General features: G+C 38.4%; 1 protein-coding gene across 3 annotated transcripts in view; it reads left to right on the top strand.

Annotated features, from left to right (window-relative positions):
* Window positions 1-24,671, top strand: part of LOC127435898 (furin-like) — a 149,324-nt gene that overhangs the window by 91,360 nt on the left and 33,293 nt on the right. For all 3 annotated transcript variants that reach the window (XM_051689689.1, XM_051689690.1, XM_051689691.1), the window contains exons 4-6: window positions 1,665-1,760; window positions 7,583-7,711; window positions 9,309-9,385. In XM_051689689.1, the coding sequence (XP_051545649.1) occupies window positions 1,665-1,760; window positions 7,583-7,711; window positions 9,309-9,385 (302 nt within the window). The remainder of the gene's footprint in view (window positions 1-1,664; window positions 1,761-7,582; window positions 7,712-9,308; window positions 9,386-24,671) is intronic.

Raw genomic sequence — 24,671 nt, 5'->3', positions numbered from 1 at the left:
AAGGATATACAGTTGTGCTCAAAAGTTTGCATACCCTGGCAGAAATTGTGAAATTTTGGCATTGATTTTTAAAATATGACTGATCATGCAAAAAACTGTCTTTTATTTAAGGATAGTGATCATATGAAGCCATTTATCATCACATAGTTGTTTGGCTCCTGTTTAAGTCATAATGATAACAGAAATCACCCAAATGGCCCTGATCAAAAGTTTATACCCTTGAATATTTGGCCTTGTTACAGACACATAAGGTGACACGCACAGGTTTAAATTGCAATTACAAGTTAATTTCCCACACCTGTGGCTTTTTAAGTTGCAATTAGTGCCTGTGTATAAATAGTCAATGAGTTTGTTAGCTCTCACGTGGATGCACTGAGCAGGCTAGATACTGAGCCATGGGGAGCAGAAATGAACTGTCAAAAGACCTGCGTAACAAGGTAATGGAACTTTATAAAGATGGAAAAGGATATAAAAAGATATCCAAAGCCTTGAAAATGCCAGTCAGTACTGTTCAATCACTTATTAAGAAGTGGAAAATTCTGGGATCTCTTGATACCAAGCCAAGGTCAGGTAGACCAAGAAAGATTTCAGCCACAACTGCCAGAAGAATTGTTCGGGATACAAAGAAAAACCCACAGGTAACCTCAGGAGAAATACAGGCTGCTCTGGAAAAAGACTGTGTGGTTGTTTCAAGGAGCACAATACGACAATACTTGAACAAAAATGAGCTGCATGGTCGAGTTGCCAGAATGAAGCATTTACTGCGCCAGTGCCACAAAAAAGCCCGGTTACAATATGCCCGACAACACCTTGACACGCCTCACAGCTTCTGGCACACTGTAATTTGGAGTGACGAGACCAAAATAGAGCTTTATGGTCAGAACCATAAGCACTGTGTTTGGAGAGGGGTCAACAAGGCCTATAGTGAAAAGAATACCATCCCCACTGTGAAGCATGGTGGTGGCTCACTGAAGTTTTGAGGGTGTGTGAGCTCTAAAGGCACAGGAATCTTGTGAAATTTGATGGCAAGATGAATGCAGCATGTTACCAGAAAATACTGGCAGACAATTTGCATTCTTCTGCACGAAAGCTGCGCATGGGACGCTCTTGGACTTTCCAGCACAACAGTGACCCTAAGCACAAGGCCAAGTTGACCCTCCTGTGGTTACAGCAGAAAAAGGTGAAAGTTCTGGAGTGGCCATCAGTCTCCTGACCTTAATATCATCGAGCCACTCTGGGGAGATCTCAAACGTGCGGTTCATGCAAGATGATTAAAGACTTTGCATGACCTGGAGGCAAGACGAATGGGCAGCTATACCACCTGCAAGAATTTGAGGCCTCATAGACAACTATTACAAAAGACTGCACGCTGTCATTGATGCTAAAGGGGGCAATACACCGTATTAAGAACTAAGGGTATGCAGAATTATGAACAGGGGTCATTTCATTTTTTTCTTTGTTGCCATGTGTTGTTTTATGATTGTGCCATTCTGTTATAACCTACAGTTGAATATGAATCCCATAAGAAATAAAGAAATGTGTTCTATTGCACACTCATGTTTTCTTTAAAAATGGTACATATATTACCAATTCTCCAAGGGTATGCAAACTTTTGAGCACAACTGTACGTGTGTAACATGAAATGCCTGTGGGTGTATTTGCAGGTGATTTGGGCCGAGCAGCAGATTGCCAAGCGAAGACACAAGAGAGACATTCACATTGAACCAACAGATCCAAAATTCCCTCAGCAGTGGTACCTGGTATGTAAAAAAGCTTTTGTGTGAGTCTGTTTATTTTGTGGTTGTACTTCACACTTTGGAATGCAAAATGTCTTAATTGCTTCTACAGTGGAGAGATTTCTTGCCTTGATCTGTAAGATTTGACATTCTCTCAGATTCTTTTCCAGACATCAACTCTAAATCCCCATGTCACACAGACATCTCTCTTAAAACTATTTTGTGTGTGTGTGTGAGAGAGAGAGTGAGTGTGTGGGTGTGTATGTGTGTGCTCACAGTCTCTTAAAGACAACATGACCCTGTTTAGTTTGTTAATAAATGTCCTGGTCTTAAAAGAATTCTGTTATCAATTACCCACATGTCATTCTAAATGACTTTCTTTCCTCTGCAGAACACAAAAAAGAGAAATTTTGAAGGCTTTCAAGAATGAAAAAAGATGCAAAAGTATCAAAAAGTAGTCCTTGAAACTTGTGCATCATACTCCAGGTATTCTAAAGGCATACAATATGTTTTAGTAAGATACATACCGAATTGTAATTTGTTATTCAGTGAAAATCTTAACATCTCTAGCTTTCTCTAGTAATCCTCGGACTTGTACACACACATCTAAAGCAAAGTGAGCTAATGTATTGATGGCCACGAACACCAACAGAGAAGAGACAATGTTATATTAACCTTTGCCACATCTTCTTAAATTGTTTATTAAGTGATAACAGATACAGAATAAGACTGACAGAATAAGACTGACAGAATAAGACTGAAGACTGAGTTTATACAAAGCTTAATAATATAATTAAAAAAAGAATGTGTGCACTGTGTAGGTGCTTGTGTGAATTTATTATACAGATACAGTATACAGTATGTGCTTGTTTGTGTTAGGGTTAACACAAACAAGTCCAAAACATATTAATATATAAATCGAACGACCAGAGAGCATTATGGGTTGTGAATGACAACACAAACGCAAGTACTGCTGTTCTGCATCAGCATGCTAATCTGTTAAAGTCTCCGCTTTTCCACATCCCCTTTTAAACCACATCTGTATGCATTTCTGTGTCAAAGAATACACACACACACTCTTTGTGCTTTTATAGTGAAGAATGGAGATTGTATCACAGTTGACAAGGGAATGAATGCTTTTTAAGTTGTTTACTCTGAAGGAGAAGCACAGAAATGCCAGCAATTTGATTCTTTCTGTTTATTCTTATGATTTTCTAATTTGTCAGGGGAGAGAAGGTTGTGAAAAGGGGCAGTTATCCAAAGACATGCCAATTTAAGCTCTTCATTGTGTTACTACACCCAGTTTCCACATTTACATTTTATGGTCATCTTTTTCGCATTGAAGGAAAGATTTAGCTGTGATGTTATAGCAGATGGTGTTAAACATAAAGGAAAGTGTGAGGAAATGAAAGAATGGTAAAGAAATACAGTTTCATTGCTGAGGGAAACGGTGATCGTTCTGCTGCCAATCTGCCACCTGGGAGGAAAAACTGTGTGACTGTGTGAGCAGTCAGCTTTTATTAGTACTAGGTCCTGCGGCTGGGCTTTCCTCAGTGACAAGTGTAAAATATAAATGTGTGTTTTTGTAAAGTTCTGAAGGTGGGCATTGCCCTACTGGGAGGTCTCAGTCGATTTGTGTGCGACTCGGTTAACTTACACCCCAAGATGGCTCAAGGGCCTCATGTTCCAGACAGTGTCCTAGGCTGCGCACAGGGTTGGGAGGGTTACTTTTTAAATGTATTCCACAACAGATTACAGAGTACATGCTGTAAAATGAAATTTGTAACGTATTCTGTTAGATTACTCAAGGTCAGTAACGTATTCTACACTGGACAAAAATATAAACGCAACATGTAAAGTGTTGGTCCCATGTTTCATGAGCTGAAATAAAAGATCCCAGAAATTTTCCATACGCATTGATTAGATTAGATTAGGGCCTAATGAATTTATTTCAATTTACTGATTTCCTTAAATGAACTGTAACTCAGTAACATTTTTGAAATTGTTGCATGTTGCATTTATACTTTTGTTCAGTATATATATTTTGGATTACTTCTTCAGCACTGGTAGATTTTTCACTTGTTTTGACTGTAAAAACTCTGCCAGTACAGTAAGACAAAATACACGTTAAAAATACATTCTCTGAAAAACCTAAATATCTTATACAATGTTGTTTCTAAAACAAGATCAATCAAATTGATCTTGTTTTAAGGATTTTTAGATATTTTTACAGGAAAACAATACAAAAATTATCAAGAATACGATTTTTGCCCTAATATCAAAGGTCTTACTAGAAAAAAAGAAATTATGATCCAACATTAATTTTCTTGATAAAAAAATATGATCGTGCCTGGTAAAATGTGCATGTAAAATGGCTAGAAATAGCATTTTAGCTTAGCGTAAAGGTGACCATTTACACAAGGTTTATTTCTATTTCTTCTGCTCTAAACTTACTTCAAACTTACTTTTCTGTCTGCTCGTATGAATGTAACACATCATAAGAAAGTGTTTCACAGCTGTTCAAATGCACTTTAGATCGCATCATTTATATGTATAAATGTTTTCCATCTGAAAGGACTAAATATTAAATGAAACAATGCAAAGTAATCTCTTCAGTAATCAAAATACTTTGAATGTAACTGTATTCTAATTACTAGGGGTGTGACAATACACTTAGCTCACGAGACGATACACGATACTGGGTTCACGAGAAGGAGACGAGACGATATTTTAACACTATATACACTACTGGTCAAAAGTTTTGAAACACTTACTCATTCTTTATTATATATATATATATATATATATATATATATATATATATATATATATATATATATATATATATATATATACACTATATTGCCAAAAGTATTCGCTCATCTGCCTTTAGACGCATATGAACTTAAGTGACATCCCATTCTTAATCCATAGGGTTTAATATGACGTCGGCCCACCCTTTGCAGCTATAACAGCTGCAACTCTTCTGGGAAGGCTTTCCACAAGGATTAGGAGTGTGTTTATGGGAATTTTTGACCATTCTTCCAGAAGCGCATTTGTGAGGTCAGACACTGATGTTGGACGAGAAGGCCTGGCTCGCAGTCTTCGCTCTAATTCATCCCAAAGGTGCTCTATCGGGTTGAGGTCAGGACTCTGTGCAGGCCAGTCAAGTTCTTCCACACCAAACTCGCTCATCCATGTCTTTATGGACCTTGCTTTGTGCACTGGTGCACAGTCATGTTGGAACAGGAAGGGGCCATCCCCAAACTGTTCCCACAATGTTGGGAGCATGGAATTGTCCAAAATCTCTTGGTATGCTGAAGCATTCAGAGTTCCTTTCACTGGAACTAAGGGGCCAAGCCCAGCTCCTGAAAAACAACCCCACACCATAATCCCCCCTCCACCAAACTTCACAGTTGGCACAATGCAGTCAGACAAGTACCGTTCTCCTGGCAACCGCCAAACCCAGACTCGTCCATCAGATTGCCAGATGGAGAAGCGTGATTCGTCACTCCAAAGAACGCGTCTCCACTGCTCTAGAGTCCAGTGGCGGCGTGCTTTACACCACTGCATCTGACGCTTTGCATTGCACTTGGTGATGTATGGCTTGGATGCAGCTGCTCGGCCATGGAAACCCATTCCATGAAGCTCTCTACGCACTGTTCTTGAGCTAATCTGAAGGCCACATGTACTTTGGAGGTCTGTAGCGATTGACTCTGCAGAAAGTTGGCGACCTCTACGCACTATGCACCTCAGCATCCGCTGACAATGAAAATGACCCTCTGTCATTTTACGTGGCCTACCACTTCGTGGCTGAGTTGCTGTCATTCCCAATCGCTTCCACTTTGTTATAATACCACTGACAGTTGACTGTGGAATATTTAGTAGCGAGGAAATTTCACAACTGGACTTGTTGCACAGGTGGCATCCTATCACAGTACCACGCTGGAATTCACTGAGCTCCTGAGAGCGGCCCATTCTTTCACAAATGTTTGTAGAAGCAGTCTGCATGCCTAGGTGCTTCATTTTATATACCTGTGGCCATGGAAGTGATTGGAACACCTGAATTCAATTATTTGGATGGGTGAGCGAATACTTTTGGCAATATAGTGTATATATATATATATATATATATATATATATATATATATATATATATTTATTTATTTTATTTTTTTTTCACGTTTTAGAATAATAATAAAGTCATCAAAACTATGGAATAACATAAATGGAACTATGGGAATTATGTTGTGACTAAACAAAATCCAAAATAAATCAAAACTGTGTTATATTTTAGCATCTTCAAAGTAGTCACCATTTGCCTAGAATTTGCAGACATGTACTCTTGACATTTTCTCACCTTCTTGAGGTATCACCCTGGGATGCTTTTTAAACAGTATTGAAGGAGTTCCCATCTATGTTGGGCACTTATTGGCTGCTTTTCTGTATTATCTGTTGGTCCAAGTCATCAATTTCAAAAACTTTGTTTTTTTTTTATTAACTTTTTGTTTTGTAATGAAATAAATTAATATGGTGGCACAAATATATTTTTCTCTACAAAACTAATTTCAAACATTTATGCATACGCCTTCAGATCAAAAGATTTTTAAGATCATGAGAAACATTTCAGGCAAGTGTTTCAAAACTTCTGACCGGTTGTGTATATGACTCGAAAAATAGTATTTTATTCGACTGAAAGTAACAAAATGCAAAACAATGCAGGTGCATTTTGAAATATTTTAACTAATCATCTTGTAATGAATGTCACTTCAGTTCTACTTTCTGAGTATGAATTATCATATGCAGTAAAAGACAGAACAATATGCAAGCACTGTAAAAGGTTTTGCCACAAAATCAACTGACTGGCTTCTCTCCTGTATGATTTCACATGAGTCTCTTCAGGCCTGGTTGATTTTAGTTGAGAGCTGCGGTGGGTGGTTCTGTAGGTGTCTTTGCATAGTGCTTGTGTTAGCCGCGGTGTACGGCACTATTTTCTTACAGTGCTTACATATTGGCTGTGTCTCGTTTGGAAGGCTGCGTCCTCCGGAGGTCGCATTTGTCGGCCGCATTTGTCGGCCGCATACGTCATCAAGGCTGTCTCGTTTCATTTTTTTTATTTTTTTTTATTGGGAATGCAAAAAAGGTTAACAATTGTATAAATGTAAGTGCATATACATAAAAGGAATTGACAGTAGATAAAAAATAAGCAAAAGAAAGACAAAAAAAAATAAAAAAATTAAACGAGACAGCCTCGATGACATATGCAGCCGACAAATGCGACCTCCGGAGGATGCAGCCTTCCAAACGAGACACAGCCTTTGTTAGTGTCTTGTCTGTCACTCTGTCACGGTTTATTGTTTCCACCGGGTACCTAAAATGCTGCCACACAAACGATTTAAAAGTAGCGGGGGCATCTTCTATGTTAATTTCACCCTCACACTCCGTCATGCTGATATCATGAGACAGCTTTTCACCTCAAAGGAAATATCGCCACGTATTAATATCTCGTGGCACGAGATCTCATCACACCCCTACTAATTACCAATGGTTTAAATTGCAACTGTAGTAGAATAGAATTACTTATATTTTGTATTTTAAATACGTAATCCCGTTACATGTATTTTGTTACTCCCCAACCCTGGCTGCGCATCTGTGCCACTCACAAGAGCTTCACCGAGACATTTGCCTTTCCCTGCTTCAAGGGGTGTCTCTATATAAAAGTACTAAAGAATAATTTCCTGTTTTTCCAGACTTCTATGGAAGATACCTTACCCAGCACCAGTGATCTTGCAGGTAAAAACCTGTTTAATGGATTTTGTAAAGAAAATTTTATTTGTTCCTTGTAGTATAATCCTAGTCATGGAGATCTGAACGTGAAGGAGGCATGGGCTCAGGGCTTCACAGGAAGAGGAGTGGTCGTGACAATCCTGGATGACGGCATTGAGAAAGATCACCCTGATCTCGCAAGAAACTATGTGAGCCATCCCCTGTTAACCCTTGAAAAAGTAATGTATATTTCGGGTTCAATACAAGTTAAGCTCAATCAACAGCATTTGCGGCATAATGTTGATGAACACAAAAAAATTATTTTTACTCACTCCTTGTTTATTGAAAAAAACACTTAGAATAGGGCACTAACAGACAAAGTGAATGGGGCCATAAACATTAAAATACACATTGTTTCAAAAGTATAGCCACAAGACATAAACATTATACAAGTTGACATGGTTTTATTGTGATGAAATTGCTTACTAACCTTATCTGTGTGAAGTTATATTCAATATCCTGGTCGCTTTGGATAAAAGCAGTCTGTAAGTAATGGTCATTAACATCATAGCATAAATGCACCATAAAAGTAGTCCATATGACTCATGCATTTTATTTAAAGTCTCTTGAAAACATACAGTATTTTTGTGAATAGCAAAAGACTTAATATAATATACAGTATGCATGCCCAGCGCACTTCACTGAATGAGCGCTGCTCTGTGATACACACTCGTAGCACATGTGGGTCTTGTGATGTGCTGCTGTTTTTAGCTTTCAGAGCGGCATGCAATATGTGAGCGCTAAACACAACTCCATCTCAGATGTAGATGCTGGATAGTTTGCTTATAATGTCCATTGAGAAGGGCACTGGAGGAGCATTTGACCAGATTTTGAATGAAAAGTGAATTAAACTACTGTGAACTAGCCTACAAAAACTCATTAAGATGCGTTTCGGGTGATCCAATCACATGTGGTCAGGTGAGACACATCGCTGTTTATAGCTGGTCACTTAAATGTGTCTCCTGTGACCACTTTTTTGGGGGGGATTTGGAGGGGAGGGTCTCTGTTTCATGACGACATACATCAGTCACTATGGCAGAGTGTTACTACATGATATTAAAGTACAAGAAAGTCAGAAAAGACAAAGAAAGCATGAAAAAAAATGCCACGCTGTTTCTCCCAGATGCGGTTGAAATTTAATCTAAACCCAAATGCAACATGTCAAGCAGAATTATCTGTTATTTTAGTGGATTATCTGTATTAAAGGAGCTTGTTTGTGCTTGTCATTTGTGTCGATATTAGACACAATAAAGAAGATCCGTGAAGCTCTCGTGATTGTGTATGTATCCGCTTTTTTTAATTTTCTGATCGGATGGTTATTTCCTTGTAAAGCCGTTCGTAACCGGCAAAGTTTAAACTCTTGTTTTAGAGCAGTGGTTAATTGACAGGTGAGGGGTGGCTCTTCAATGCAGCTGGGCTGCATACAGGAGGGAACATTCGTATGTGATTTCTGTGATCCGATCACAAAACGTTTTAAACCCCATTTAGACCTGTATTTATGGCTGACCACATATGATCTGAAGCACATCTTAATACCAGGTGGAAACGGGGTCATAGATGCTTTCAAACATGCCTGTGATGGCCAAAAATTACAGTCTACTGAAGGTTGGCAACTCACTAGGTTTTGAACCGTAGATGTTGTGTATCCAAGCAGGGACCCCGTTCTATATATTTCCAGTGACAGTACAGAATTGATGATTGAGGGAAATCTGATCCCTCTGACTGATTTTTTATGGTTGTTTTAAGGATCCTGATGCGAGTTATGATGTGAATGACAGAGATCCAGACCCTCAGCCCAGATATACACAGCTGAATGATAACAGGTAAGAAAATCTCTCTCTCTCTCTCTCTCTCTCTCGCTGTCTCTATCTCCTTGCTGTTCCACTCAGTACATCCACAGCAGGGTTGCCAGGTCTGCTGGGTTGCAACAAACACGCCATATTGCAGCAGCTTTTTGGTTGTACATTTTTAGAGGTTCTTCAGGTACACAATCATGGGAACCAGCTTCTGACATCCTATTAACTTTTATACTGTAAACTCTGAGTGTGTTTCAAAACCTAGTGAGCTGCTTGCCTAGGCACAGGGTTTCCACAATCATGGAAGGCATGGAAATATCATGAAATTACAAAAGGCTTGGAAGTCATGAAAATCATGGAAATTTCCAGCTATTTTCTTGTAGTTATGCTCAGCTCTAAAACATTTAATCATCTAGAAATTGCTATTTGTGAGTGCAACCTCTATAAAATGTTTGTTTTTTTATTTATTTATTTTTTAACCTTCATGATTTGCAAATTCATTGTTCATAAAGAGTGGGAACCCTGTAGACAGTATTTTTGGGCATCAAAGGTGTGTATGAACGCCTATGACGAGGATGAATGGCTCTTAAATATAAAATGATATAATATATTAAATATAAAAAATGCATTTTAGAGGAAATCTCATAACTGCACAATGTTCAGACATGCCGTCAGTTTTCTCACAGGGACAGCTTCCTCCCACTGTTTTTCTTTTTATCGCTCTCTTGTCTCTTCCTTTTTTATCTGTCAGTCCATCATGTTGCAGTAATCAGTCGACTGCGGCAGCACATTAGAAATTAGACTATCAGTGGCCCCCTTTCTCTATCGCTCTCTCTTTTGTTCACCACAGCACTTTACATTTTTTGCCCCATTATATTTGAAGAGCATTTTTAAAGGATCGTTGAAAATCACAAGTGAGATCTCTTTAATATCTCAATTGTTTCTTCTAGACAGCAATGTGTTTAAATGGAGAGCAAATGGAGGCTTTTGCTTCAATCTTATGAGATTTGTTTCCTGAGAAACAGACCCCAATAATCTCACATACGCATGCTCCTCTAGAGTTTCAGAATCTCAACAATGTCTCTGTGATGAGGAGGAGAGCGTGGCCGGGCCGTGATGGAGCACGGCCGGCGCTGAATCAGCTGATCAGCGGGAGAGCGAAATAAGGGGCGGCCGGAGATGCTGGTTCGAGAGAGAGAGACACACGTGGCCGCATTGCATGTGTGTTTGTTTAAGTTCATTGTTTAAGTTCATTCATGCATTAAAAGTTTATGTTGATTGTTCAGCTGGTCCGGCCTCCTCCTTGCCCAAACGTTACCTGTTACAGTCTCAAACTGTGCTCACATCTGTCAACATATCAAAGTCTGCAAGTCAATGATTTCAATATGAGCTCAAATATTTCTCATCAACTTATTCCAAGAGCTATTCTATCCACATTCATTTTTATAGTTCTATACTCTTGCTCTGTTTAACAATTATCTAATTTATGTCTATTGTTATAGTTTCAGGAGAAACAACAATGTTGATTCTCAAATCAAACATGACTGAAAGCTCCATTGAGTCTCCTGAGCTATGAAAGTGCAAACTTTCTGGGTACTTCTGTGTTTCACAAGCTACAATCTATCTGTCTTTTGCCTTGTCACTACTTGCTCCTGTCTTCCTCTCTCTCATTTCTCCTCCTCTCCCTCCATAAATCAGCTGAGATTAAATTCACTGCAAAGATGTTTGGATGTTTACTTGTTTGTCTTTGATATACTCTCTTCTACTCATGGCTGCTCATTGATTGCATCAAGTTCAGCCCTAATGGAAGGAAAGCCGTCCCATCCCTTTAACCCTTGGACCGCTTTCTCATCCCTTCACCTCCCAGCAGTCCATCGCTGTGCTTCTAGATTGTCAAGGGGATTTGCTTCAAACCTCTTGTACTCTGGGCTTTTTGCCAGAAGCTTTTCTCTATGTTACTTTCTTTCGGTTTTATTCTGGTCAAAATTTTGAAGCAGAACGATGGCTAGGACTCCAAATTCGGTACCTCATCAGAACAGTGCAGCTTACAAAGTTGCATAAGCAAATCTTCTTTAACGAATCTGTTAACACCACCACAGTCGTGTCTGAGCACATTACTTAGCTGCTATTTGTGTGGAAGTTACTGTCTTTACTCCTGCTAAAACCCACGGCAGCTACTTAAAGTGTGACAGCCATTCTTTGGCAATAGTGGAGCCGTAACAAGCATTCGCAACGCTCTTAGTGCCCAGATGCATGCATATTACGATCAGTCAGTGGGGTGTGAAAAAATGGAAGGGAATCCATCCACCCTGTTCTGCCACACCTCAGAAAACAGGAAGTGCGGCACATCTTGAACACTTCTACTGTCAAGACCATTACCGTGAACTGAATCTGTTTTGAGTCCATGAAATGAGAGGCAAAATGCTTGTCAGTGTCAATAGCCAGAAACGATGAGACAGGCCAAGAGAGCTAAATTGAGGACAGATTACATCAGAGGGATTTATTCATAATATAGTAATAAACGTTATGGATGTGCAGCAAAATTATATGTTGTATTTATAAATAAAAGGCAAACCGAGAAACAGGCTTCTGTTATGAAAGTCAGCTTGTTTTGCTTTGAGTCCCATGTAAAATCTTATCTTGAAATTAATTGGAGCCTTAGTTATTGAGTGAAGCATATGGTTGAGTCATGAAACATTTTCACTGGGATTAAATGGGAGATGGTACCAGTGTTCACAAATTAGCGTTCACACCTTTTAAAGACAAAATGCAATTTTTTTTATAGCTGTGTTTCTGGGCACATTTAATACTGTGAAGTTCTAGAACCTAAAGTCGTGTTAAAAATGTTTTCACACTCTCACTAGTTTTTTTAATTTGTCTACTAACAATGTGCAATAGGGTATGTACATGCATCACAGGAGATTTGTTATATTTGTAACTTTTTTCTGGAAATCAGTTAAATCTCAAATTCTGTATTGTGTTATAAAATTGTGACTGATGGAAATAACTTTTTTTTATTAATAAAAGGGCTGACTTTATCTAGCTAAGGCTAATTTCATAGCTAAAATTTTATGTACCCTAAATATACACAAACAAATATTTTTACACTTTTTGCCTAATTTGGCAAAATTACTGCTTCTTTGGAAATGACGCCCCAAAAATATTCTGCTCACGAGTGATATTTACCTTTACTTTCTTTGTTTTCTTCAAACATCATTTGTCACATATTTCATCCCAAGCATGTTCTTCACACACTTTTGTCAACTTTGTTAACAAGTACTCACATTTTTTTTAAAAAACTTTATTAGGGGCAATATTGTTTGGTGCTGTGGGAATGATGCCACAAGTGTGGGAGAGTCGTTTTTTTTTTTTTTTTTTTTTTTTGTATTTCACTCTTTGTTTAGATTATCATAGTTTTCAACATGTAATAATGTGCATTTTTCTAATGGATTTTCATAGTTTAATCATGAAAGTCTTGGTCTGGGACAAGGCTAAAACAATAAAATCTACATAAAAATAAGTTTTAATGTGATCTTCATAAAACAAAAACAAAAAGTTGAAATCTGTTAGTTTTTATAAAAACATTAAATGGGACATTAAATTGCCTGAAGTTGAAGAAACACCCATATATACTGCATATATTGATGTGACATGCTTCAGTGTCCATACTAAAGAGTAATTGTTGGCTTCATGGCTTTTATGCATGGACGGCTACCAGTGCTTTCAAAAGCAGAGGCTTTTCATTGTTTTGTCATGAAGATTGAGGGGTAGTACAGCTTTTAGACCACTTATTTTTTTCAGAAATAGCTTTCAGACTGGTGCTGTGTCTTCGCTTGAATCTCATTGTAAAAGAAGTCATGTCACAATGGGTCTCCATCAGCTCAGACTGAAATTGGATCCCTTCACTTTGCACCTTAAAAGTGCTGTAAGCGATTTAAGCCATTCTGGAATTTCCACAAACTGAGCCATTGGGTTAGCCACGCCCCCTCTTTCCAAAACTCCAAAGATACCAAATGAGCTTTATTGAGACCGACAGCGAGCAGAAGCGGTTGTAAAATATCACCCTCAACTGACAACTGTTAGGTACAACATGGCATAAAAATGGCATGAAGCCTCAATATTTGCTGCAGCTACAGTGCTATGAGAATGCACAAAATGATTGACGGGCAGAAAGCGTCAGAGACTGCGGCCCGCGGAGACATTTTTGTTTGCTGTTTACAGAGTCTAGTGCTGGACCAGTGAGATATCTCATGACACCTATTGCATTAATATCTTTCAGAGAGTAGAATTTTTTTTCATACCTTTCCATGAAAAAAATCTCTTACAGCACCTTTATGCTCTGATCCTGAATCAGCTTCCACCTTCCTACAATAACAGAACCCAGAGAAAAACTTTTTTCTCTTTTTTTTTTTTTTTGTTTGCTCTTTTAAATTTTTTTCAAATTGGTCTCAGATGTTTCTTTTTTAATTTGTAAGGATAATTAAAAATGGGAACAAATCAGATCATGTAAAATCAAGAAATTTATACTTTTGCTTTAAAATGAGATCAATTGACCTTTGATTGAAGAATTGGCAAATCTGAGCACATTTGGTGACTTCGTTGAGATCTCTTTTGAAACTAGTATATTATTTTTCTGTTGACCTAAATCTGAATTACAGTGACACAAGCAAGTTTCAGTTTGCACTCCCCATTTGCTCTTTTGCATTTGCTCACCATCATCTCTTACTCAGAAATATTAAGAGAAATGTCAAAATTTGTGATTTTTCTTTCCTATGGGAAATCACCAGGTGCTTAAAATGATACACTGATCCAGAAACAGCTGCAGTTATGTGATGCATTCTTAGAACCAAACACCATGAGACTATTTGAAAATGTATCTACAGAGAAAGACAGAAGCAAACACAGAGATGCAGAGAGATGGTTTCCTGTTAAGAAGGGCATCTTTAGATTCTTTCACATGTCCTTACATTTTTCTTTGTTCCTAAGTATAAGCACCTAATATCCGCAAAACACTGCTTATGCAGGCAGCACAAGAGAGCTAAAAGCTCTGTTTATTTCAGCAACATGGTGCTAGTGTTATATTGATTCATCTGCTAAAGAGGTTTAGAGGAGGACAGCCTATGTCTTTGTTTTCTTGGCTACAGTTATATACACCTGCCTTAATCAGAACCCACATAATCAGGATTCAAATATTTATACTAATGTTCTCTAGGTCTGGTTCATTTTAGATGCCACTCTCTGCCAATGACGATTGGACAGTAAAGTGCTCATTCAAATTTAAATAGAAGTAGCAGAAATGGTTTGGCATCCCTCATAGATTGAGAGCTGGAAGGAATCTTAATGTTCTCTCTTTCTGTCTCTCGCTTTCACTTTGTGCAGTGGCTGAGTGGCGTATTTGCTGGTGTGGAGAAAGTTCAGACAGTTTGGGCTTGCTTTATCATATAGACTGTTTTGGGGGGTTTGCCTACAATGCCTACAAATACAGTAGGTGCACTCCCTCACTTTCTTAATACGTTGTTTTTTATTGTGCACGATTAATCAGTGCAATTTATTACATATAAAGTGTTAAGTCTTTCATCAAATTGTAGTAACCGCCTTTGAAACCAATTTTTTCTTTTCGTCTGACATCATCTTGCTGCATGGGCAGGGAAAACAATCTTAACAAATAGAGTGTAAGAGTCTTTAAATACCATTCTCTCCATAGGTGAAATAGATTTCTAACAAAAGCTTATAAACCTTTAAAGACCTATCATGAGCTCCAAGGTTGTTAATCAATGATATTTGTTTCTGCTGAAGCCATCAGTCCGCATTATTTCAGCTTATTTTTTTTTAATTCCATGTTTAATAGTGGAATTCCTGGTGATGATATAACCTACCTACACCTGTCAGCCTGCCTTTCCAGCACTGTCTGCCCTCTGGAATCGCTTTAGAGTTTCTGGAAATCAGCCCTATACCATTCACAGCCTCACACCAGCCCAAAGAGGGAAGACAACTGATGCTAGAATCTAACCAAGGCTGGGATTCAGGCTAGGGACAGCGGTTCTTAGTTCTGGAATGTGCCATGTTTTTTTCAGTAGAAGTGTCAGAGTTGGCAAAGGTTTTGCCACCACGTCCGTCTCCCTCTTATTTCTCATGCCATTATATGGGATTCTGTCTCTCTATATTACACTCTCTTTCTCTTTTCCTCGTCCTCTTTCTCCCTATTCCCTTCACAATCAGGTCATGTGGGATTCTGAAGCACTGCCCGAGGGCTGAGTTTAGCTGGCTGGAAAACACACAAATCCTTTTTAGAGCTCTTCCTAATTCAAGCCTATTGAAGGGAGGAATAGAGATGCTACTGTACACTACAACACACATGGACAGATTCCATCACTCTACCCAACAGCATACAGTACACAGACTCATCATGAGTTTTCAAGGGCACCTCATGCCTCTGAGCAAGGGAATTGTAAATGCATGAATCAGGGAATTGAAGGGAGCATAAAACAGGACAAATAGAGGACTGAAAACAAAGAGACGGACGGAATTAGAACATGTATCTGTTCCGCCCCTGGTTTCTGAAGTTTTAGAGAGTGACTAACTAAAAGTAGAGACTGTAATTTTGATTAGCATGACAGTAGCTCATCTGGTTTTTAAATTTTAAATTTTTTAAAAGCTTGGAGTGGTGTAGTGTGACAAAATGCTACATTGCTGTTTTTACATTACATTGTATTCAGGGTTTGCATTAACACCCAACAAATGCGGGTAAAAATCTACAGTGGCGGGTAACTCTGTCACTCTTACTAGCCACTTTGGCGGGTGACGTTTTCAGGGATTTTCCTGCATTGAAAATTCTGTGAATGTCGGGCTACTCGGAGCCGAAGCAAATTTTACTGTATTCATCTCGTGTTCAGCGCCTTATAAGCACTAAATATGCCTCTCATAACTTACAGGCGAATGAAGCGTGAACCGCCGCAGCGCACATCAGCGTGCTCCAGAGATAAAATCGGCAGAGCTTTGGGACAGCACAGATCGAAACTTTTGTGATTCAATCGAGCTTCACTGGATATCGCGGCGGCCGGTGGAGACTACAAGACTTACATGACCCATTTGAATTCTACAGAGAACATTCTAGTATAAAGCTCTATATGGAGGAAATCAAACCTCTCAAATTTCTAGACCCCTACATTATAAACAGCACTGATGAGGTAAAGAGGAGACAAATACACATCATCATCCTTACAAATGTTATTTGATTTTTTTAATGCAGTAACACTAACTGGTAACTTGTATTATAGATTCTATTAGGTAATTTTTTATTAAACCATGAAAGTTGTAGTTAAAGGTTCATAAATGTGTTTAGGCTGTTAGTTTTTTTTAATAACAAATTTTTATTTTATTTTTTTATTTAGAATGAAGGAGTTAAAACTTCCATGAATTAGGGGGCCAGGGTAGCTCAGCGAGTAAAGATGCTGACTACCACCCCTGGAGTCGCGAGTTCGAATCCAGGGTGTGTTGAGTGACTCCCTCCAGGTCTTCTAAGCAACCAAATTGGCCCGGTTGCTAGGGAGGATAGAGTCACATAGGGTAACCCCCTCGTGGTTGCTATAATGTGGTTCTTGCTCTCAGTGGGGCGCGTGGTGAGTTGTGCGTGGATGCTGCGAGAATAGCTTGAAGCCTCCACATGCACTATGTCTCTGCGATAACGCGCTCAACAAGTCACGTAATAAGATGCGTGGATTGACGGTCTCAGATGCGAAGGCAACTGAGATTTGTCCTCCGCCACCCGGATTGAGGCGAGTCACTACGCCACCACGAGGACTTTGGGAATGCATTGGGAATTGGGCATTCCAAATTGGGGAGAAAAGGGGAGAAAAAAAAAAAAACTTCCATGAATTATGGCCAAATTATGGATACATTTTTCTCCTGTTCTCTCCTACTCCTGTTTAACTGGCCATGTTTGCCTTCAAATACTCTAAAGATGACTTAGATCATTAGGCATGTGTCCTGCTAAACTAATATAATTCTTGTTCAAATAAAATGCAATGCAGTTACAGTCTCCAGTTATCTTTATCAGTCTTTGCGAGGCGGGGGATTTTGGCTAGTGAAAATGCTGAGTGGCTAGTGAACTTGAAAAACTGTTAGCCACAGTGGCCGGTGAGCCAAAAAGTTCATTTAAAACCCTGGTTGTATTGTGCAGCTACATGAAAAAGTGAGCAGAGGCAGTAATCAAACATGCTCCCTTGACATATTCCTGTTTGCCTTTCAAGTAGCGTTGGGAAGTAATATGTACCAACATAGCCTTATGATGACTTGTAATAATTTGTACGAGATGGCAAACTCATTAGATATTGTCTTGGACCATACAAAAGGTACAACCTTTATTCCCATTGGGACCAATCAGTCAATAAACAGAATTTTAATCTGTGCAATTCAGGCTTCAAATTTTAGCTAGCCTCATATCCAACACTTTGTTTTAGGAAAGTAAATGTCAGTGAAAAAATTTACTCAATCCACATTTATTTATGCCATACAAATGACTGATGTATCTCGATAACATGTAATGCGCATCTCTCATCTCATTCCAAACTCTGATTCTTTGTTTCTTCCTTGGTACACACAAGTTATTTTCCTATTAAAATACTGGTTAGGTTTAGGTAAGGGGTTAAACTTATCAAAAATATTTATTACGCTAGTTTAAACCCAAATGTTTCTTTTTCTTCCATGATAAACCACAAGGATTTTCTAATTAAACTCATGGTTAAGTTTAGGGTTTGGGTAAGGGGTGAAACTTCATGGTTTGGTTTAGGTTTGAGTTAGGGGTTAAGCATTGGAAATATCGTGATTACACTGTTGTTGTTTTTTTCTCTATGAGAGTAAAGTCGTAAGTTTTTGTATGAGCCAACTGTACAATTTCTTACAATTTTGCCATCTCACACTAATTATTATGACTTGTCATGAGAGTGGGTTAGTTCATATGTTTTATTTTAGCAAAATGTTCTTTCAGATGGTGCAATTAAATGAAATGGTTAAAAAATGTATTTGCTGAAATGTTAATGAGTCATCACTCAGAAAATGCGTATTATTGTAATTGTGCTTTTTTGTAGTGAAATACATTAAATAATGTTGTTTATCACTGTATTCAGTGTTTTTTCAGTGTATTCAACTCTGTTAGTTTTATTTAGTCTAAATGTATGTGTTGAAGTTGGATGCTTTCACACTAATAATGGGATCCTCATTCTTTTTATGCCAGAATTGTTTTTGGTTTTTTTTAAAGGATAGACTGTAGTTCAACTTTAAAATATGAGTAGCTTGGCATGCTCCACTTTCAAAGTTCTGAAGCTTCCCCAACGCTTACTAGCAGGGATGGAAAAAGAGAACCTGGACTTCAGCTAATTTTTACTCTTTACTCTGCTTCTCCCTGGTGGGCTTAGACTGATCGTGTTTTTCTCTGCAGGGAAGTTTAGAAGAGATTGCTGGTAATTTTTCACCAAGAGTAGATGTGAGACAGGGAGAGAAGTAGAGAGACTGCAATCCAGTCCACCATGTTGTTTATCCTTCTTAGATGTGAGCAGATGCATCTAAAAACTATTTTCTGTGTCACTTTTGCTTTTAAGTTCATCGTGACGAAGGTTGATTCAAACGCAGTTGACAGGGAGAGGTAAACCAGCAGCTGGAGGCTTAATGCAGATACGCTCCAGCTCTTTTACCATTGCTCCCTTGAGCAAAGTACTTCACAGATGACTGTCACTTCATACTGCCTGACACAGTGTAAAATGGCTTATTTCTAATTAACTATTTCCAATCAATCTGCCTCCAGGATATTCTGTCTATTGATGTGAATGTCCTTAAAGGGAAAGTTCACCCAAAAAAATTAAATAAAAACATATCTGCCTTCATTTACTTACCCTCATGTCATTTCAAACCTGTATGACTTCCTTTCTTTTTTGGAACACAAAAAGAGGCAGAATGTTAGCCTCATTCACCATTTACTTTAACTGTATGAAAAAAGATGCAATGAAAGTGAATGGTGACTGAGGCAAACATTCTGCCTGACATGTACATTTTGTTTTCCACAGAAGAAAGAAACAGTTATTCCATTTTCATTTTTGGGTGAACTATCCGTTTAAAGAAACGTTATGAATATAGCCATTCATAGCATTAGGTCTGTTTGACATTGATTTGCAGCCAAGCATTTAACACATTGCCACCGCCGTCCCTTTACGTGTTTATGGTTGAAGCATCTTTACTGCAGTTTTATTTATGTAAAGAGACAAGGACGCAAGTTATTGCATCACCTGTCAGCACACTTCACCACCTTTCCAACAAAACGTCATCTTGGCATGAGTTTTTGAGGTTGTTTTCAAGTGCAATGGCTTGTCAGCTTTATTGTGACTCATTGCACTTTAAAAATATAGAGTCCACAGTTACTAGAATCAGTGCTTTTGCACCTCGCCAAGCTGTGAAAGGTAAATGAGGTGAACACAGCAACTCTGTGGAAAAAGCATTCTCTGCTTTGTGGGAGCTCTAATCTTTTGAAAAAAGGTTTCAAATTTATAAAGCCTAAAAAATGTATCTGGTCACAAGGTGTCGAATAAGTAAAATCTGATTGTGAAACAAGACACGTGGATTGCTGCTGGATTCAGATGTGCGTTCGGCTGCAGAGTAAAGTGCAGGACTGAGTCACCATTCATTTCTGTTGTGACTGAATGGATCTAGGTGCCAGCAATTGGAGCCACCGGGCTTGCATTCCCACATATTTTAAACAACAAACACTAACTTTTCAGAACTGACAGGCACAGGCTGTGCTGTCCACACTTTAGGAGTAAATGATAGTTTGATAGCTTTTATACCTGAATGGCTGCCATTGGTTCGACCTTGATGTGTTTCATGCCTTCAGAAGGAGCGGCCTTTCTTTTTTTCTGAGGTATTGTTTATGTTTGGAGAGAAAGGTAGTGGTCTCATCCTGTAGCTTTTATTAAAACTTACTGTGTAAAAGAACAGATCTTAGCCTTGACAGTGCCAAGACTCCATAATGACACCCATTAAGCCCTTGAGTTCAGGAGATGGCCACTGATCTGCCTTTCTGACTGCTTGTGGGTGTCTTTCAAAGTTCGGGACGGGAATATGCAAATAGAAGCAATATGCATCAGACCTCTTACAGAGTGCTTTTCAAAGAACAGTTTTAATATAGACACTCAAACTAATACGAGTCACTTTGGTTATCTAGAATAAATGTCCACCGTCCTACAAATTGTATTCAAAAATTCACCCATAAATTAAAATTCTGTTGTCATTTACTCACCCTTATGTTGTTTCAAACCCGTATGACCCATTTAACTTAAGCAGAATGTAAGCCTCAGTCAATTTAACTGCATATATATTCCATAGAATGAAGTTTTGTCTCTAAATTCATTCCCCTTAGAGCACCACTGCTAAAATACATTTAATCTAAAGAACAATATACTGTATAAAAACTGTATTGTTTATTCATGAGTTGTTTCCAAATATCGACCATTTATCATAATAACTGTCACCTCGCAAACATGGAAAAACAAAACAATGAAAATGATGTTTTATTGCAAATGATGGGTTTACATCCTCAGCATGAAATTATTTTGTTGCAATTCAGTGCTATTGCCCTAAATTTTTAACACTAATAAATGTGTTGATGCATTGGTTTAATGATGTTTCCTGCAAGGAAAGGACAAATTGTATCACCTACCTGGCAGACTAACTAGCTAATGTGCTTAACACAAAATAGCTTTAATCTCATTCACAGCTTGAGAGAAATAGACCCTGATTAATGCATCAGAATGATAGACATGCATTTCTCCGCTTTATGATAAAGGAATAAAGAATTTCACCCTAAAGGTATGTAATTCCATACACCCTGTAGGAAAAACTGTGGAGAGAAATAAATTCAGACTCAACTGCGGCGCGTTTTGAATTACTGGTACACAGCAGGTTCCAGTGGAAGGGCGAGAGAGTGTTTGTTTGTCAAATACTTGCTCAATAATCAGAAATGGAACTTAACAACCTACATAATGGTCTGTCGAGAGCTTGCTTTCAGCGTACACAGACAGCTTTCTCAGAAATTATTGATTTGATTAAATACAATAATGCTTTAATCAGAAGCTATTGTTGCCCACCTGAATTAAAGGGATATTTCAGCCAAACATTTAAATTCTGCCATTTCCTCACCCTCACGTTGTGCAAAAGCGAAGTGTATCAGCAAATAATAAATTCAATTTTGGTTCCCTTCTCACATAAAGCTATTTATCTTTAGCGCAGAAGTCGTACAGACCAACATGATCACGGGAATTTGAAATGTTGCTACCGAATATTCCGGTACCCTGACATCGACCCCATTCTGCTGAGTTACTCACAAGCGCCATCTCCCATCAGACATATTTGAATCACGTCAAATGTGTTTACCTTTTCCTGTGGCGCTACTGATCCTCAGAGCATCCTCAGAGACACAGGTTCTGGTCCCATGGAAACCAGTAAGTAATCACATTCACATAATCAGTGATGAGTGCGATTCAAAGGTTTAATTTTCCATCTAAGATTACATTTTTAATAATTGACAGTTAGGTTTAGGCGCTACTTTATGGACATTTTACCTGAAAAATAGGGCTCACATCCAGCTTTGGCCACTTGGGGCAGTAGTTCAAATTTCACTAAGCACAGACCGATTTCAGTTGAAAAACTTTCGACCTACTGTTGCTGAATTTACAGTGTGATCAGTCTGAATCGGACGTTCAAGGTACATTCATGGTGCTGTTTTGGAGCTTTGTGGTCTGAATCGCAAACTTCTTTTGTTGGATATAATAGAGAAGTGTCAAGACTTCGTGAAAGATTTTGCAGTGCACGAATGAAAAGAATCATAATGATAATAACAGAATTTTTGGGTAAACTATTACTTTAAATTAGGGATGTGCATTTTAGATAAATCAACCAATTAGGAAGAGTGAACAAGTTAAGTTTGTACATTTTGTGTAATTGTTGGTTTATGTATACATGCATCAGACGGACGTGTTTTACCATTGTATCGCATCTCACTGTGTGTTTTGTTATTTTTATTGATTCTGTGTCATGCTAAAAATGGTTTGCAATTAAAATATTTTCATGATCGATTCCTTGTACTTGGATTCTTGTGCCCATCCCTACTTTAAATACTGTACATATTTTTACTTTCTGTAGTTCCATAGGTAACATTGGTGTGTATTTATCACTATATAGTTTATAGACATTTTCACACATGTTTGAAATAGGTATTGTCATTCCTTCCTTTGTGTCGGTCTCAGTATAAGACTTTTTTTGTGTTGCCTTAGAACAGGGGTGTCCAAACTTTTTCTACTGGGGGCCAGATGCAAAAAAAAATAAGGTGTCGCGGGCCGCACCGCTGTAATAATAATAATAAAAAAGGATAGATTTACATTTACGCATTTGGCAGACGCTTTTATCCAAAGCGACTTACAGTGCCCTCATTACAGGGACAATCCCCCTGGAGCAACCTGGAGTTAAGTGCCTTGCTCAAGGACACAATGGTGGTGGCTGTGGGAATTGAACCAACAACCTTTTGCTTACCAGTTCAGTACTTTAATCCACTATGGTGGCGTAGATGCCACTATTGCATCATGGCGTAGATGCCACTATTGCATCATCGTTAAATTGTATGCTTAATATTATTTATGTTTTAATCACATTTTGTTTTAATAAAGATATTTAGCTTGTAATAGAACAGTGATGCAGGGTCAGAGATTAAGGGGGGCTCGGGGCAAAAATGCCCCCAAAAGTGACAAATTTGTTTGGCAAACAATGGTCCTGGTTTCTGTTTTTTTATTTATACCATCTGATATAGTTCTTAAAATTCTACTTTATGAGTAGCATTGCACAGTATCACAAAAAATATGTTTTGAATAAAGGAATGACGCTAAATTTTTTATGTCCTCATAAACAAAAGTTCCCCTGAAAATGATATCCATATGGCAGTTATTGGCCCATTTATGGAAAAAAATTTCGGACCATGCAGTAATGTAACAAATAGTATACTGGGTAAGAGCTTGTTACTTTCAATGCCCTTGGATTTTGCGTTTCTATTTTTTGATGTCAATTCAGTGTCACTGCTAAGCACAAGCTGTTTTGGGTGTGACGCGTAACAATAATCAGAATATGTTCCATTTACCTGCTATGACGTGATTCAAGAAATTACTCTTTAATTATTAGTAATTCAGTTCTGTTGTTACTTGCATTACAAATAAGATTTTAATTTGATCAAAATTATTGCGCTCCCTTTATTTGGTTGATACGCAAGTGCGAGCTGAGCGCACACAATACAAGTAGAGATGCGTGAGTGTTTTGATCGCCCTCTCTCATATCATTACTCTCAAATGGTGCTGGGAGGTCTGTGAATCATTTGTGAAACATCAAAATAAACCAATTCACAACAATTCATTAACTTTCCAGCACTGCAGAGTGCGGCCACTCACACTTCACAACGGAAAGCTCTACTCAGTTGTACAATGTGTGGTATTGGGATATTTTATCGAGAACGAGTACATGAGCAAAGTATCTAACCCGATACCAGTCCTATAAAAAGCGCATCATTCTTTTTTGCATGCCGCTTCATCCATGTTTATCTGGAGGATTCAAAACTCCTGTTGAACTCTTCCAATGGATGAAGGTGGTGATGCACTAGAGAACGCACTTGTGGAGACAAATGAGCTGTGAAATGTGGCTGTACGTGATATCGACATCCCGTGTTCAGAATACGAATTTCATATAATTTCTCAATAGTGGGCCAAATTATTTTCTTTTTCCAAAATCTCTCGCAGTCCGAATCAGAGCAGTCGGCGGGCTGCAGATGGCCCGCGGGCCATAGTTTGGACACCCCTGCCTTAGAATGAGAGCTTACAAAGCTTATCCGTTTCTGCAAAATGGATGAAGGTTGTTTTATGTGCCATCTTCATATGTGCTTCAGTTTAATTGGTAAAAAGGCAGATATAATGAAGGTTCTGGTGAAGGGAGGCCACTACCTCAACACATCTGTGGTTTAATGGGCTCTCCAGTCCTCTTCTGGGGTCCCTATCCTCTTTTCGGCTTTGTCTTGAGGAAACAATGAGCTCCAGTTAGATGTAGCTGAATGGAGAGAATAGCTCTTGCGTTGCACATACAAAACCCAGAGCCAGCTGCGATTTCTTTAGACAGTGACATTTGTCCCCACCACAGAGCCATTGAGATCTGTCTGCAGTACCTTAGGAACGTGCATATGCACAAGCCACAACCCTAATCTGCAAGAATGTATTATTTAGGTGTTTATTTATTTATT

Source organism: Myxocyprinus asiaticus, chromosome 46 (genome assembly GCF_019703515.2).
Source record: "Myxocyprinus asiaticus isolate MX2 ecotype Aquarium Trade chromosome 46, UBuf_Myxa_2, whole genome shotgun sequence".
In the NCBI taxonomy this organism is placed as follows: domain Eukaryota; kingdom Metazoa; phylum Chordata; class Actinopteri; order Cypriniformes; family Catostomidae; genus Myxocyprinus; species Myxocyprinus asiaticus.
This window is presented reverse-complemented; position numbering and strand designations above follow the sequence as displayed.